The sequence below is a fragment of the Sebastes fasciatus genome, chromosome 13 (assembly GCF_043250625.1).
Source record: "Sebastes fasciatus isolate fSebFas1 chromosome 13, fSebFas1.pri, whole genome shotgun sequence".
Taxonomy (NCBI): Eukaryota; Metazoa; Chordata; class Actinopteri; order Perciformes; family Sebastidae; genus Sebastes; species Sebastes fasciatus.
In genome coordinates, this window is record NC_133807.1 from 10,827,109 (window position 1) to 10,842,101 (window position 14,993).

General features: G+C 39.0%; 1 protein-coding gene across 2 annotated transcripts; it reads right to left on the reverse strand.

Annotated features, from left to right (window-relative positions):
- Position 1: 1 nt before the first annotated feature.
- Positions 2-13,627, reverse strand: LOC141780260 (ran GTPase-activating protein 1-like). Of its 2 annotated transcripts, none has more exons than XM_074655405.1 (16): positions 13,478-13,627; positions 11,586-11,708; positions 11,300-11,427; positions 10,809-10,868; positions 10,494-10,673; positions 9,793-9,927; positions 9,308-9,466; positions 7,767-7,880; positions 7,390-7,489; positions 7,077-7,161; positions 6,266-6,407; positions 5,440-5,556; positions 3,565-3,670; positions 2,778-2,866; positions 2,468-2,589; positions 2-793 (listed from the first exon to the last, which is right to left on the reverse strand). In XM_074655405.1, the coding sequence occupies exons 2-16, from the start codon at positions 11,698-11,700 to the stop codon at positions 712-714; spliced, it is 1,734 nt and encodes a 577-aa protein (XP_074511506.1). In that variant the 5' UTR covers positions 11,701-11,708; positions 13,478-13,627; the 3' UTR covers positions 2-711. The 2 variants fall into 2 exon arrangements, with proteins under 2 accessions (XP_074511506.1, XP_074511507.1); XM_074655406.1 differs by having other exon boundaries at positions 2,425-2,589.
- Between the last annotated feature and the right edge of the window lie 1,366 nt (positions 13,628-14,993).

The window sequence follows — 14,993 nt, forward strand, 5'->3', positions numbered from 1 at the left end:
CGACACTGAAACCAGCTTTATTTTCGCAACACAAATCCAAAAACTCTGCATCTTGTGCCTCATTAAAAAGGCAGAAAATACATTTAAACATATTTCATCCCTTTTGATTGTTCTATTGTACATTACTCTTATTTTGATAATATTTACCAGTCAATAATACATTTTAATAACATCATTGTTTGACCATATTATCTAATTCAATAAACATTTAATATAAAACAATAGAATAGTAAAAGGCATATATGAAATATAAAATGTGCAATAGCTGAAAATTGGAGCCCAGATCAGTTCTGGTCAGAGCTTTTTGTAGTTTGCACCAAAGTGTGATCTGTGCTTCACTAACCAGGAGACACACTGGTCGTAGGTTATGTGGGGGAATGGGACCGTTTCTTATTCACCAGAATACAAAGAGCATGAAGCCCAGGTTGTCAGTGCTGTCCTTGTTATATGAGTGTACACAAAGCACTTTAGTTAGTCCACACTATGAGAGCATAAATCTACTTCAAAACACAAAGCATTCAAGTCCAGTCCAGAGTCCAGAGAGAGGTTTGTAGCGGTGATACAGCGAAGAGCGTCTGTTCTTCTCGAGTGCTGCTCCGCTTTATTTTCTTCAAATGTGAGCTCATGTGTGCTGGTTTCCAAAGGTCCATCAGTGATCAGTCAAAGTTCAGTCTCTGTGTGTGTGTGTGTGTGTGTGTGTGTCCACAGTCCTCAGCCCTCAGACCGGACTCTCTGCAGTGTTGACTGGAGGCTGTTTCTGGCATTGCCACATGAATCCAGAGCCTCGTTGTTTCTGTGAATGATAACACACACAGTTAGAGGGTGAAGCCTATACACACACACACACACACACACACACACACACACACATCTCTTTAAATTCTTAAAATAAATTGTATTATTTATCCATTAACTTAATATTTTTCTAAAGGGTAAGTCTTGTATTTCTCAGATTGTTGACAAATCCCATGAAACACCAAAACCTACAATGACTGGATCCTTGCATATACTAACAAGTATGGTCTGTGTAGCCAAAGCGTGCGCTATTGTTGTCCAGAAATACATCAATGAGCCACAATGTTGCACATGTTCCTTTGTTACGATGACCACGGGCACTGTAGTTTCAGTCAATGTCACATATACTGACTGTCCTGCTGCTGTGAATATGCACTAGAGCACCAAATGTGTATTAAACTCTGGCTATAAAGAGTTCCCAACAAAACAAAAGTTCAAAAGTATTTAGAAATGAACTAATACATTGTCAGTTTAGGTCTAAAGAAAAAAAAAAAAATAACACCAACATTATTATTAGAGTTATAATCCTTAAGATTTTCATAAAATCAAGCCCCATTTTTGATACTAGTTATGGTGTGTATTTTCCAGGATTAGCCATTCATTGTATTTACAAGGGTGTAACGAGACATTGATGTGGATCGATATACTGATTTAATGATCAACGATCCAATATCATCGATGCAAAGTGGAAACATTGATACATATCATCTTTAAGATACGCCTTTATAGTGAACAAAAGGAGGTCTATTTTTATTCTTTTTTATTAAAAAGAATAGATTGTTTTTCATTTAAAGATCTGGATGAGCCCAGTAATATAACTGTCAAATCATATTTTAGTTGCTTTTTGTGAGTTGATATAAACATAACTGTTTGTGTTAAATAGCCATATGACATCGTCTCATATCGATCGCAGGCGCTTGAATTGAATCAAATCGTATCGTGGCAGACTTTGTGATATCAGCAAATATCGTATCCTTATCCAGAGAATTGATATAATATCGTATTGTGATGAAACTGGTGATTTACACCCCTAGTACTTACACTCTGAAATGACCTCTCTCTATGGTAGTTTTCACTGTTAGTGGCGGGGTCCGCCATCCCGCGCTGGATTCAAATTGCCCATTAGTGCACGGGTGATTCACAGGAAACCATACGGCATGTAATCCACAGTTACTGGTTGCAATTTTATCTTGCTGAGCCTCACTGTTTACTCTTCTAACACGCCATAAGAGCTGTATCAAGTTAATGCAAAACTAACATTTCCTCGTGCAAGTTATTGATTGACTTCTTCATTAACACAACGTGTTTGTTTGGCTTTAAAACAGATACACAAGGTTGCGGTTCTGTTGTATTTCTGACAAAGTAGCTGTTCAGTGTTTGCTGCAGGGCTGAAATCTTAAGGATTATAACTTTAAGGACAAATTACCATGAATCCTTTGCTTTAATCTATGTCATAGGGGCAGAAAGTTAAATGTTAGCAAACAACATCAAAAATAATAAACCCATTCCAACACAACAATGAGCAATCACCAGAGAGTGTCCTCCACCGCTTACTACGGGCACCAAGTTCAAAAACATTCATCATGTGCTTCATTCCTGAAGATAGGATTGTAATCGTGGTATTTGTACCTGGGAGCTGCCTGCTGATTGGCTCATTCTGTCACGTCCTTACCGGGACATGAAGGCCTCCAGCACGGCCACGTTCTCTTTTGGGAAGTAGTCCTGTCGAACAACGTGCTCCAAGGCGTGGAGGTGGCCGGGAACAACGAGCACGGGCTTCACCTTGTCCTCACTCTGGACAGAGGGATGGAGGGGAAGGACGAGAAGACAGAAAAGAGAGGAGTGTTAAAAGCAATGGGAATGGATGGAGTGAAAAGACCACAGTGAGAAATGCAGAGAAGCATAAAGGAAACAAAAGGCATCAGAAAGTGACGTATTTCTGTCTTGGCAAGCTTTGCTGAATATGTGCAGACTAATCATACCTTGAGAAGTCCGAGCAGCACTAACAAAGATGATACAAAGCTGTAGCCTTGGAAGGACGGAGTGGTAAAAGCTTTCTTCAGAAGGGCATCTGTGAGGAAAAAAATATTTATTATAAACGTATATTCTAACACAAAAAAGAAAATAATATAGAAAATGCGTGTCTTGTTAGCGGACTCTAAAACTAACTAGCATCTCTCAGCACGTTGGTGCAGTCGTTCTGTAGCAGAGGTCAAGATAAAAGATAAGTAAAAGCAGAAGCTTTAACAGACCATAATGCAATTCAGCCACTAGAAATGACAGGAAATATGAAGATGATGAACCAAAGTTGTCTATGGACAAAGTTAAACATTTTGGGAAAATTTGCTTATTCGCTTTCTTGCCGACCACTCACACATTTTTGACTTTTGACAGAGCCCTGCTAGCCGTTTCCCCTGCATCCAGTCTTTGTGCTAAGCTGTTGGCTCCAGCTACATATTTATCGTTGAGACACGAGAGTGCAATCAATCTTATGTAACTCTTGGCATGAAAGTAAATAGGCAAATTTTCCTGAAATGACAAATGATTCCTTTATAAATGTCAAAATGGGTTGAAATAGATTCTGTGAGATCACTAGATGAAACAGGTTGATAGTACACCAACAAAAAAAAGTAGAATAAGTGAAAGACACTGACATACTGGCGTAAACTAATTTGTTACGCTTTGAGGTTTCTCGTCAGTCAAGCCCCTCTGTCAGCAGAGGCATGTACAATAACAATCAAACCAACTGATGCAGACAAAGTGTCTCACCGACGCTGTCCAACACGGCGTTCTTAACGTCGTTGTTCTCCTCCTTGTACACAGATGCAATCTTGAGGAAGGCTTCAGCTGTTTTTGTAGCATCTGACACGTCCACCTAGACACAGAGAGGAAGAAACATTTACCGATGGCCATCTGCTTCATGCTAGAGGAGGAAGTAACAAATTGCATTTACTCTAAGTAACAAAGTTGTTATTTTTGTGTACTGTTTGAGTATTTTTTTTTTTTAAGTTAGTTTTACTTTTACTTAAATACTGTTTATCACAAGATTGTACTTTGCTACATTTCAGTTAAAACCGTTACAGAGTAAAAAACAAAAGTTACATGACAAAGATGAAAGGAGATAAATCAGAAGCTGCAGCAGAGAAGAAGCTGCAAGTGTGTCTGTGGCTGCAGGAGGCCTGCAGTGGTGATCACGCTAAGTGACACATCCTCGATGTTGGTGACCTGAACAGCAGGGGCACGCAAGGTCTGGCTAACATGCTAAATGATAACATGCTTTGACTTCTGTGTTCACTGAGGAACCTTTACCTTCAGTGAGGTGTGTGGATGAGGACTTTCTGCTGTTTGAGACTGTTAATCCCTGATGTGACAGAACGTTTTTAATTTGAGGAGCGCATTGGGACCAGAGAGGCAACACAGTTGAAGCTGCCAAATGCAGGACGGACAGCTGGCAAAAGAAAAAATTGCCGATGTGTGAATGCGCAAATTAACAGACTTATTAATTTAACGGAATACTCAAAAGTCAGATATATTCATCTAGATGGGGCAGTGATATATAAATAGCTATCAGAAGTGTAATGGATGAGTTAATTACACTTCATTATGGCCTTTGACAAAGTGGTGGAGTCTATGACTATGTCAGTCTTCTCTCAGTTGCGTCCCCGACTCCGGCGGCGTGAAACGGACTTGAGAGCGAGTAAAAGAATGAATATAAAAACATAATTCAAAGCAGTAAGCACCCACAGCATACAGCCAGCTGTCCTTCCTGCATTTGACAGTTTAAACTGTGTTGATTTCAGCCTGGATTATGACTTAAACTTATCATACGATCTGCGCACTGAGCTCTGATTGGTCAGTAGGCGGTGCCTTTATACGAGTTGATCTCTTATCCGGAAGATAACCTGCTCCGGAGCAGGCTAGCTGTTCAGGATAAGTTACCATGGCGATCTACCCCGGTAAGAAGTGAACCACCGCTGTAGGACGGAAAACCCTGAAGGGTTAAACCTGAAGTTACCTTGCTAACCGCAAATCCTGCTTCGTAGTACAGGCCTCTGATGAGGATGTGAACAACCACGTCGTTGACTAGCGACAGAGTTGCATGCGCACGCTTCGATCGCGGTGTGTAAAAAGCCATAGACTGTACAGTCTCTCCTTTGCTGTAATATGGCTGCAGCTGCTGTGGAGTTTCTATTGTTTACATGTCCAGGTTGTCTGCTTTGGTGATGTTGATTCTAAAAGAAGTTTCAGGCGCCGTGGTGTCCATAGCTTGATCATTTTTGTTTAGTTGTCTGAGTTTTGTCTCTTTTCTTATAAGGCTACACTGAGGAAGGCAGTTGTTTATTTATGTAATTGATAATCAGTTGTATGCACAGACTGCAGAGTCTGGTGGTTTGGACAGAAGGGGTCTTGTTGCTGATGCTGTTCCACTTGTGTATAAGTTGGCATTTAATGTAATCTATTTTGTAGCCAAAAGATGTTAATTTAACCCTAGTATCACATCATCATACCCTCCCCCCCCGACCCCATTTAAAATGTACCTACAGTACATTTACATTTTAACTGACCTACTTTTTACTTAAGTCCATTTTTTACACAGTTCTGTGGGTGAAAACTTAAGCTGGTGTGCATGTATCCTGTGTTTACCTGCTGCTCGATCAGCAACGCTCTCTTGGCCCCCAGTTTGAGCAGTTTGTCTGGGGACGGGAAGCTGAGGAAGGAGGAGACGTCTGGCGGCCGGGGTGCTGATGCAGGGGTGGACAACTATGAGGGGAAAAGGAGGGAAAAGAAAGTCAACAAAACCACAAACACCAAACACACACGTACATACAGCTAGTGTGGCCTTTAGATTGGACAAGATGTCACCCATGTAGTGCAGACTGACACGGTTGTGCTATAAGATTGTCAGCAATAATAATATAGCAACATATGCACCTAATCAATAGGAAGGTGAAAAAAAAAACACACATACAGAATGATCTTTCCATTTCATATTCATTTCAAACTTGGGGAAACTGTTGGTGCACAGTCCTGCTATCAGATCCAGCATTTCAGCTCTTGCTAAGAAATATTTGATGCAAAAATGAGGTTTATCATTGCTTAACCTACTGACACATGTCAACTGCATTGAGCAGGAGCGTGACAGTGTGGATGCGGTCAGCAAACAATGGTTTTAGCAATGACTTGGAATAAATAATGGTGTAAACATCATGTATTTTTTGGACTCTCAATAGCACCACCTAGTGTCAGAACACTTGGACTTGTCTGTTACATATTTGTAATTTTTAATTAATTTCATGCCGTCTTTTTAGAAATGCTTAACAGCTTGTTCATTGCAGCTTCAAACTTGCAGTTTGTTAGGTAGAAATTTAAACTTCACTCAACTCATGTATGCAACAGGTGATTAATGATGTATTTTTTTAGGTTAACTTTTGCTTTGATGCTACACAACACCATCACACATGTATCTGACCTTGATGCCATTGCTTTCCTCCTCCTCCTCTTCTTCCTCTTCCTCCTCGATTTCCTCCTCATCCACATCCTCTTCATCCTCGTCTTCTTCTTCCTCTTCGTCGTCATCCTCGTCATCATCTTCTGGCTCACCCTCATCGTCACTGAGGCAGATTAAAAACACAGCTCATTAGGGAGGATTTTTCGGGATGAGATGCATCTTTTTGAGTGATCGTGATATTCGACAGGTTCATGTGAGAAGTCACTGTCGGGCAGATTGCGCCAGCTTTCCAGGTGCAGATGTGATGCATCAATCAGGGGAGCAGATGGGATTTACACAAGCCACAAGGAAGGTTATGGTGGAGAAATGTGACAGAAGTCATGACAACTGTTGTCTGCACTAGACTTGCTTGTCCTGGATTATTAACGGATAGCTCGGCTTGATTCTCTTTATGAAGCAGGTTACATCAATCCAGGTTGCTATAGTAACACATTTCGGAGAACAAGCCCGGTGCTTGCTTGACATATTTAAGGTCAATGGTTAGGGTTGTGTTTAAAAACACATGAAATAATAATAATAATGCACACTGTCACCTCACCTGTTTTCTATGAGGAGTTTGCACCTCTTTGCTCTGGTTTCCTCTAACAGTCCAAACACAAACAGGTCTTGAGTATCGTGTTTATGAGTGTTAACTCTGTGTTAGACTAGCAGCCTGTCCTGCTTCTCACCCAGTGCATGCTAGGTTCGATTCCAGGCACCGATGACCAACAATAGGACAGACAGGTACAGAGAAAGGATATACGCAACAGGAGCTAAAGCCCGATGTGATTACCTGAGCGATCCTAGAAGCTGGTCCATGTTCATGCCTTCCATGACGTCTTTCAGAGCTTTGCAGCCATCATCTCCTAGACAGTTACCTGAAAACCAGAGAGATTATTTTATGGAGCGTAGTTAGGGGAGCCAAATTAAACAATAGAAAATCACCAATTAACGTCTCTACAAATGAACATCACCTAATCTTTTAAAACTATTAATAGAAAAGCTGATTTTTGTACATTTTAAAAAGGATAATAATTAAATATACTAAAAAATAACTAAAAATGTAGATGTGTGAGGAGCAGAGTTTGCTCTTTACAGTTTTTTACCATTTAGATCCAGTTTCTCCAGCTGGTCCCTGTTCTTTACTGCTTGTGCCACAGCCAGAGCAGCTTCCTCTGTAATCTCGCCGAATGACAGATTGAGTTCCTGTTAAACGTAACAGAATATTTACTCAGAAGGGAGGAAAAATGTCAAACAAAAGCTAAGAAATACACAGGGAAATAAAGACCTTTTAGAATCAAATTAGGATAGAAACGCAACCTCCACTGGTGTGTGTGTAACCATGTTTAGTCTGGCTACTAATTTATGCCCAGTTACATCCAGATTGGATGGGCAGGGTCACAACATCCACACCAACAATTGATTATTCTGAGTAGCAGTGACAGCTCAGGTCAGCCAGTAGTATAATGTATTTCTCACTTACCTTTAGGATCGGTAGTCCCTCCGATACAGTTTCGGCAATAGCTATTGCTCCTGCTGGCCGCACCAGACAGTCTCCAAAGTTTATCACCTGGATGTTGCGGAGGTGTTTCAGGGCCTGTGAAGGACATATATATGATTTGCTGCAACTTAAAAGACTGAAAAGAGAATTATTAGTAGAACTGCAGTAAAACTGACGGACAAACTGGTGGATGAGTTTTTAAAAGAAAGCTAAAATCTGAATTCCACATTCAGATCTCATCCAAGAACTAAAGTTCTCCAGCGTGGGTATAAAAAAACATTTTAAATTCCTTACTTATCCCTCTTAAAGCTCCACTAATCACTATTTTACATAAAATAAAGGATGATTTTAAATCTTATTTTTTCTGTTGAAACCTCAATTCATGCCCCAATAACATTTTTCTTAATTGATGTGAACTAAATAAATATGTAACAACTTGGGGATTTTTATTTTTTATTCTTCTCTTCATTTTTGTTGGTATTTATTTATTCTTTTTTTCGTTGTGATTTATTATAATTTTTTACTTTGTTTCTCTTTATTTTTAATTTATTTATTTACTTATTATAATTGTTTTCCCTTATCTATTTTTCTCTATTTAGTTTTTAATTATATTTTGTTTATTATTATTCCTATTCTATTTTTTTTATTTATATTTTCTAACTTTATCTCTCATTTTTATTTCACCTATATTTATTTATTCTTTTTCAATTCCTTTTCTATACTTCTCTTCTCTTCTCTCCTAATATAAGTATAAATAAACATGTTATTTTTCCTCCCTGTACATTTATGTATTCTCTGGGCCTATGAACGGAAATTATTACTCATTCCTACTTAATGGAACATCGTAAGGACACTTATGACCCTGTTGTGTCATGTCAAAACATGTGATTGTTCTGTACCTGTTGAAAGGAAATAAAAAGAAGTCCAAAAAAAGAAACCTCAATTCATGACCACTGCGAGTGTATGTGTGGGCCTTAAGCTGCTAACGGTCCTTTAGTAGGTTCATCACTCTATAAAAATGATGCGGTGATGGGAACACATGGTAATAAAAAACTGGTACAACAGAATATAGAAGTTCAATGGGCCTTGTTGTGGGAATTTCTGTAAACAGAGCTCACAAATAAAAGCGTGTCTTTTGAGTTTCATTATCTCATTCTCAAAAACAGGCACAGTCAACCTTCAACAATATCTCAAGCTGAGTGTGCCCTACTACTTCTAGACAGACAGATATTATTTATACAAAACATTGTGAGGTCACCGTGACAATGACTCTAATCAAACAGTCTGCAGCTGTGTATTAATACAGGGAGCTGTCTTTGATGGTATGCCTCAAAACAAGCTCCCAAGCTAGAGCGTCTGGTCACTTAAGGTTAATAGATGATAAAATTGATGGGACATCGAGTGTTAGCTCAAAGTAGGTAAGCACTCGCAGTGGTCATTCAAAATAACAACATTAGAAGTACTAAATCATTTTTCATTTCCTTCAACAATCATTTTGTCAAGGAGAATTTCACTGTCAGTACCTGAGCCATGGCGATAGCCCCCTTCTCAGTGAAGGTATTGTCGTTGAGGTTGAGGATGCGGAGGCTGGCGTTGTGCTGCATGGCTGTGGCCAGAGCTGTCACACCGGGGTGATTGATGCCATTCTGGGGCATGTGAACTTCCTCCAGGCTGCCCATCAACTGACAACACAAATTATAACCATAAGATTACTCTACCTACACAACCACAGAAAACTACAGCGGTTTGTCTACAATAACAGACTCTCACACAGCTTTGAACAAGTCAAGTAGTCAAATAACTGACAATATGAACTGCAGTGATGTAATCTGGTCTGAGATCAATATTTGAAAATAATCATGTAAAGAAGACAAGCTGGGTGAAATCTCTCACAATGGTCGTAATGTAATGTAGCATGACAATGTGGCATTCTTCATCAGAGTAGACTTTGCTGTGTTTCTCCAGTCAGTGTTCAAAGCTCAAGGCGGGATAGTTAGTCGTCCTTTACCTGGAAGGCTTGAGCGAGGGCTGTGGCTCCATCGTTCTCCAGGCGGTTCCTCCCCGCAACAAACACCTTTAGGCCGAGGGGGGTCCCCTCCGCACTGGACTTTCTATGGCACTGGGTCAAAGAAGCAGCCAGGATCTGAGGAGTCCATGAACAGGGATGTGAATATTTACAACCATTTTTGTTTGGGAAAATTCTTTTTTCATTGCAGCTGCTATCAATAAATCAAAAACTTAAAAAAAATGTCCATGCACACCATTTTGACAGCATTCATCTCTCTAATTCTTCAACTGACAACTTTCAGTGTTTACACTTCGACGATCACTTCAACCCTTTCAGGTCACAGGTCTTCAACAAAAAATGTCAGCTTTTCTAACTTCCACAGTTCATACATAATTTACTCTAACTTCTTTCAGGACTTTCACTTCAACTGACACTTTCTGCTCGATTTAATATCTAAACTTTGGCGGACATTTCAACTCCTTTCAGTGCTTGAACTTCAACTTAATCTTCAACTCCTTTCAGAAGTTAAAGAACATCATATGCATCATAAAAGCAGACTTTAGTAAAACAGTTGTATTGGATTGCATAAGACTGTACAGGTGTACCTAATAACGTGACATTATTCATTCATTCATTACCTAACAATGAACAATGTAGATGGAAACATGCCTCATTTTAAAAAAGCCGTTCTTGGGACTCACCTTCCCCCCTCCAATGCCCATTCCACAGTTGTTGAGCCGAAGCTCCTGAAGCGTGTAGCACGCAGTGCTCTTGAGCAACTTCTCAATGCCCTTCACCCCATCTGGTCCAAAGGCGTTGTCGCTGAGGTCTAAAACAGTCAGCCTGGCACCCGCCAGCATCAGAGCGTCACCCAGTGAATTCTACATCACATGGAGAGAAAGAAACAAAATAAATGTCAGGATAAGCAGGTCAGTGTACCAAAAACAAACAACAAACTCTGTCTGGAAGCCTAAACTTGTAACAAGAACAATAATGTTAAGGAAGAAGTGCATTACCAGGGCAGGTGGGATCTCAGAGCGCAGGCGACCTGTGAACATGTCACTCCAATAACAGCGCTGAAGGAGAGAGAATAAAGATACAGTGTCAGATGAGAGACAATCGTGAATATACTCCACTATAAAGAAAATTGAAAAGCAACTAGGCATAATCATGTTCAATATGCTGTACAATAATATTTTTATTATTAAAGCTGAAACAAAAAAAAACAAATCAGTCGATCAAGAGAAAAATATCCTGCCAATATTTTGATAATACATTAATCATTTAAGTAATTTTTTTTAAGCAAAAATTGCCAAAAATGTCAATTAAAACATGAGTATTTGTTGCTTTTCATGTCTTATGTGATAGTAAATGGAATATCTTTAGGTTTTAAGTGTTGATCGGTGAAAAAAAAAGCAATTTGTTGACATCGCCTTGGGCTCAAGTAGGTGAAGGTAATGATTCAATTTTAGAATGATCAAAAAGGGACAGAAGAAACACTCCAAACCTTGAATTTGCTCTTCGTCTCTAGAGCCTTAGCGATGGCCTGTGCTGCCTCAACACCTATAGTGTTTCCCTCCAACCTCAGAGCCTGTAAATCCTCGAAGTCCTGGATCTCCTTAACCATCTCCTCCACTGGAGAAAGGCAAAGAAAGAGGGATGGGAGAGTTGGGACGTTATAATGGAAAACTCATTAAAACCAAGACTTTAGTGTGTTTAACCAATCAAGCCTCACTGGCTTATAGGCAGGGATTCTGGCACCCTGAACATGCACAGTGATGTCTGACACTCACCTGATTGGGCATCATCCAGCTTTCTTCCCTGGCCTTTGTAGCTCAGCTCTCCTTCCTCCTCTACTCCGGCCTTAGCCAGAGATTCGGCCAACTGCGCAACAATGTCTGTCGCCATCGGGACACCTGAGGGACAAACACATAATTTACTTTTTATTTTGCTTCATGATAATCCTGGTGTCCAGTGACAGAGTTGGTTTCCTCTGCCCATTAGGTGGCCCACATTAAAAATTAAGAACCAAAACACTGACCACATATAGCTAAGTCATTGAAACATGCAGTTATGTATGGACATTCTGGCTTTAACTACCACTTTTTTGTCTGGAAAGCTTAGTCCACCTTTCTACTAAACAACTGTTTTGCTGAGGGACAATCCACACACACATTGTGTTTATTTACATCTGCTGTATGATACACTGCAGCTCAGATTTCATTAACAGATTTGAACATATCTCGTTGAACAGTCTACAGATGGTAAAGATGTTATCACAGGTTAGGGGACAAAGCTCCTTCAGCGACAGGCTGCTCCACCTGAAGTGTGTGAAGGAGCGCCATGCAGGTCCTTCCTTCCTGCAGCTGTCAGACTCTACAACCAGCACTGCTCCCAGTAGACCACTTACACACCAAAAAAACTGACAAGAACTGCACTTTACTGTACACCAACTGTCTATCAGTACTACTCAGGTGTAATTCTCACTGTGCAATATCATTTTCCACTTGTGCAATTTTGTTAATAGTCGGTTCATTGTCAATACTGTATATACTGCTCCTTTTTTTATACTTCCTTCTATTTAAATGGTTCATATTTTGTTACACTTTGTGTAACACTGTGTTAGCTGATGCATCTTGTTTTTTGCACTATATCCCCTTTGCTGCTGTACACTGCAAATTTCCCCACTGCGGGACTAATAAAGGAATATCTTATCTTATCTTAAATCCTGGAGCTCCTCCGTATACAATGAACCAACAAGTTAACTTCAACAAAATGAGATGAGATCTGATATGAGATGAGATATACACCTCAAGTGCAACAACCTTCTTTACATTTGATTTATTACATCTACCCTGCCTATTTTACAAGTGCAATTACCTCTGTTTACATCATATCTATGTTTTATATTTTATACTTCTAGTGTAACATAGTTTATATGTGTTTATTACATCTACTTGACCTGTTTTATTTGCTTTATAACTGTGTGTGTTTTACCTGTTATATGTTTTATCTGCCTCGTTTAGTTTTGTCAAGTATTTGTTTTAAAGAACTGACCAGAAGTGGCAAACTGTGAATCTCTATGTATTTAATACAATGACAATAAAGCTTTCTATTCTATTCTATCTTGTTGAAGTCAGTCACTAACGCTGATTTACTGTCCAACTAGAGACTCAACAACAGGTTGTGATGCTCCTTCAACCTCAGGAGGACAGTTGCCTGGTTTCATACATCATGACGTCACTAGATACACATCAGAGTTGAGTGTTGTTTTGGGGTTAGCTTAGCAGCATTAGCATTAGCCGAGTGCTGCTAACGTTATGCTAACACACCTCAATGGTTTGATGCCAGTGACGCTAGCTTTGTTGACAACTGTCCATTCTGTAAACATACCACGAGCTTTGCTAGATGCTTAACACACTTAGTCCGGTGGTTGCAGGAGTATAAAACGTGCCATTTAGTGAGCTAACGTTAGCTAGCAGGTTAGCTACCACTAGTTGACGTCAGGTGTGACAGAGCAGAGCAGCGCGTGGCTGTTAGCTGTTACTCGGCCTCTCCTCTCTGATAACCGTTAACCACACAGCTGTTAGTCTGAGCCCTCCAGTAACCCGGTTTCTCTTCTATATAACAGAGACTTTAACACCATAGTTAGTCTACTCCCAGTAGAAGTTAATATCACCATTACCACAACACCGCTGTTCTGATTGAATCCGGTCCAGTCACACACTCCCGCTCGCTCCTAGCGTTCAAAACCTAATCCAGCACGTTACACGACGTGATGACGACAGAGAGCTGGGAGACAAGGGACTTGTAGTTCAATTAGACTACACCGGTGCGTTCAAGTTCCAGTTCTACACACAGTCTGTGGGAAATATTGCGTATATTCTCGTCGTGGGTAATAATAAGAAAATGAACCTTGTATTCATTGATTCGTTGTTTGAGCCCAAAAATATATATATATTTTTTTTTCAATATTATATTTATTGTTTTTTTTGTTCATTTTGAAACCATAGAACAAACATTTACAAACCTCCCCAATAATAACATTCTCGGTACAAAGAAATTTAACAAACCTAATATTAATAGAAAATAAGCCAGTATAGATACAGGAAAAACATATTATATACAAAAAATAGATAAATAAGTAAAAAGAATATACACATGTAAAAAAATAAAATTAAAAACAATAAAATACGATAAAATCTATTTATATATATACATATATATATATACTGTATACATATATACATACATACACATATACGAACACGCAGTATATACACATACCAAAAAAAATATACATATAATCAATTAAAAAAACTCAGTGTACAATTCAGTCATATCCTATTCTATCTCCCTATTCACAATAATCCTGCTCCAGCAATGATACAAATAACAAGCTACCTTGGAGTGACGGTGGTACCAATCCTTATCCGAAGAAAAAGTATAACAGAACATTGATTCATATTTGATCAGCGTTGCTTAGTTTGACCGTTTGATCGGAGTTTGCGAGTGACTGACAGCTGCTCAGAGATGGAAAGGCTCCAGTTCGGCTCTGATTGGTTGTTTTCCTCTGGTCTGGGAAATCTTGCAGATGCCATTATGAGCACCGGAGGCCCAACATTCTGCCCACTGAAGCTTTAAATAACAAGAATTAAAGCTTCAGTGGGCAGAAGCTTTAACTACAATTAAAGCTTCTGCCCACTGAAGCTTTAATTCTAGTTATTTATTTAATTTAAATAATTTTATATGGAAACTTGTTTTATTGACCCATTGAATGTAAACATATTTTGTTGAATTTTATTTACCCATTTATATATTTATGTACTTATTTATTTATTTGTTTTTGGTTATGGTTATTGTAGCTTTGCTGTTGTTTTTGTGTTCTTGTGTTCTTGTAACATCTGTTTTGAGAAGTGCTATATAAATAAATGTATTATTATTATTATTATTATTATTATTATTATTATTATTATTATTATAATAATTATTATTATTATAATTATTATTATTATTATTATATACTTTAATGAAGCTGATAGATTTAGAGGTTGTCGTATCTTTCCTGCGACAGTGCTGTTGAAGTGATGAGGAAGGATGCTCCGCGGACACTGTTCTTGCTGGTATAATAGAGTTTATTACAAACAAGCAACAAATGTCATAACGGACGTCTAGAGCGTCCGGAGGTCTCAAGTCAAATC

What these genes read in the sequence shown, in the direction of transcription:
- LOC141780260 (XM_074655405.1), bottom strand. Translation starts at nt 11,700, where the DNA reads ATGGCGACAGACATTGTTGCGCAGTTGGCCGAATCTCTGGCTAAGGCC. An exon ending in GGGCTATCGCCATGGCTCAG is followed by an intron (nt 7,881 to 9,307) that starts GTACTGACAGTG and finishes TGTCCTTCACAG; the next exon opens with GCCCTGAAACACCTCCGCAA. An exon ending in CAGCTTCTAGGATCGCTCAG is followed by an intron (nt 6,408 to 7,076) that starts GTAATCACATCG and finishes AATCTGCCTCAG; the next exon opens with TGACGATGAGGGTGAGCCAG.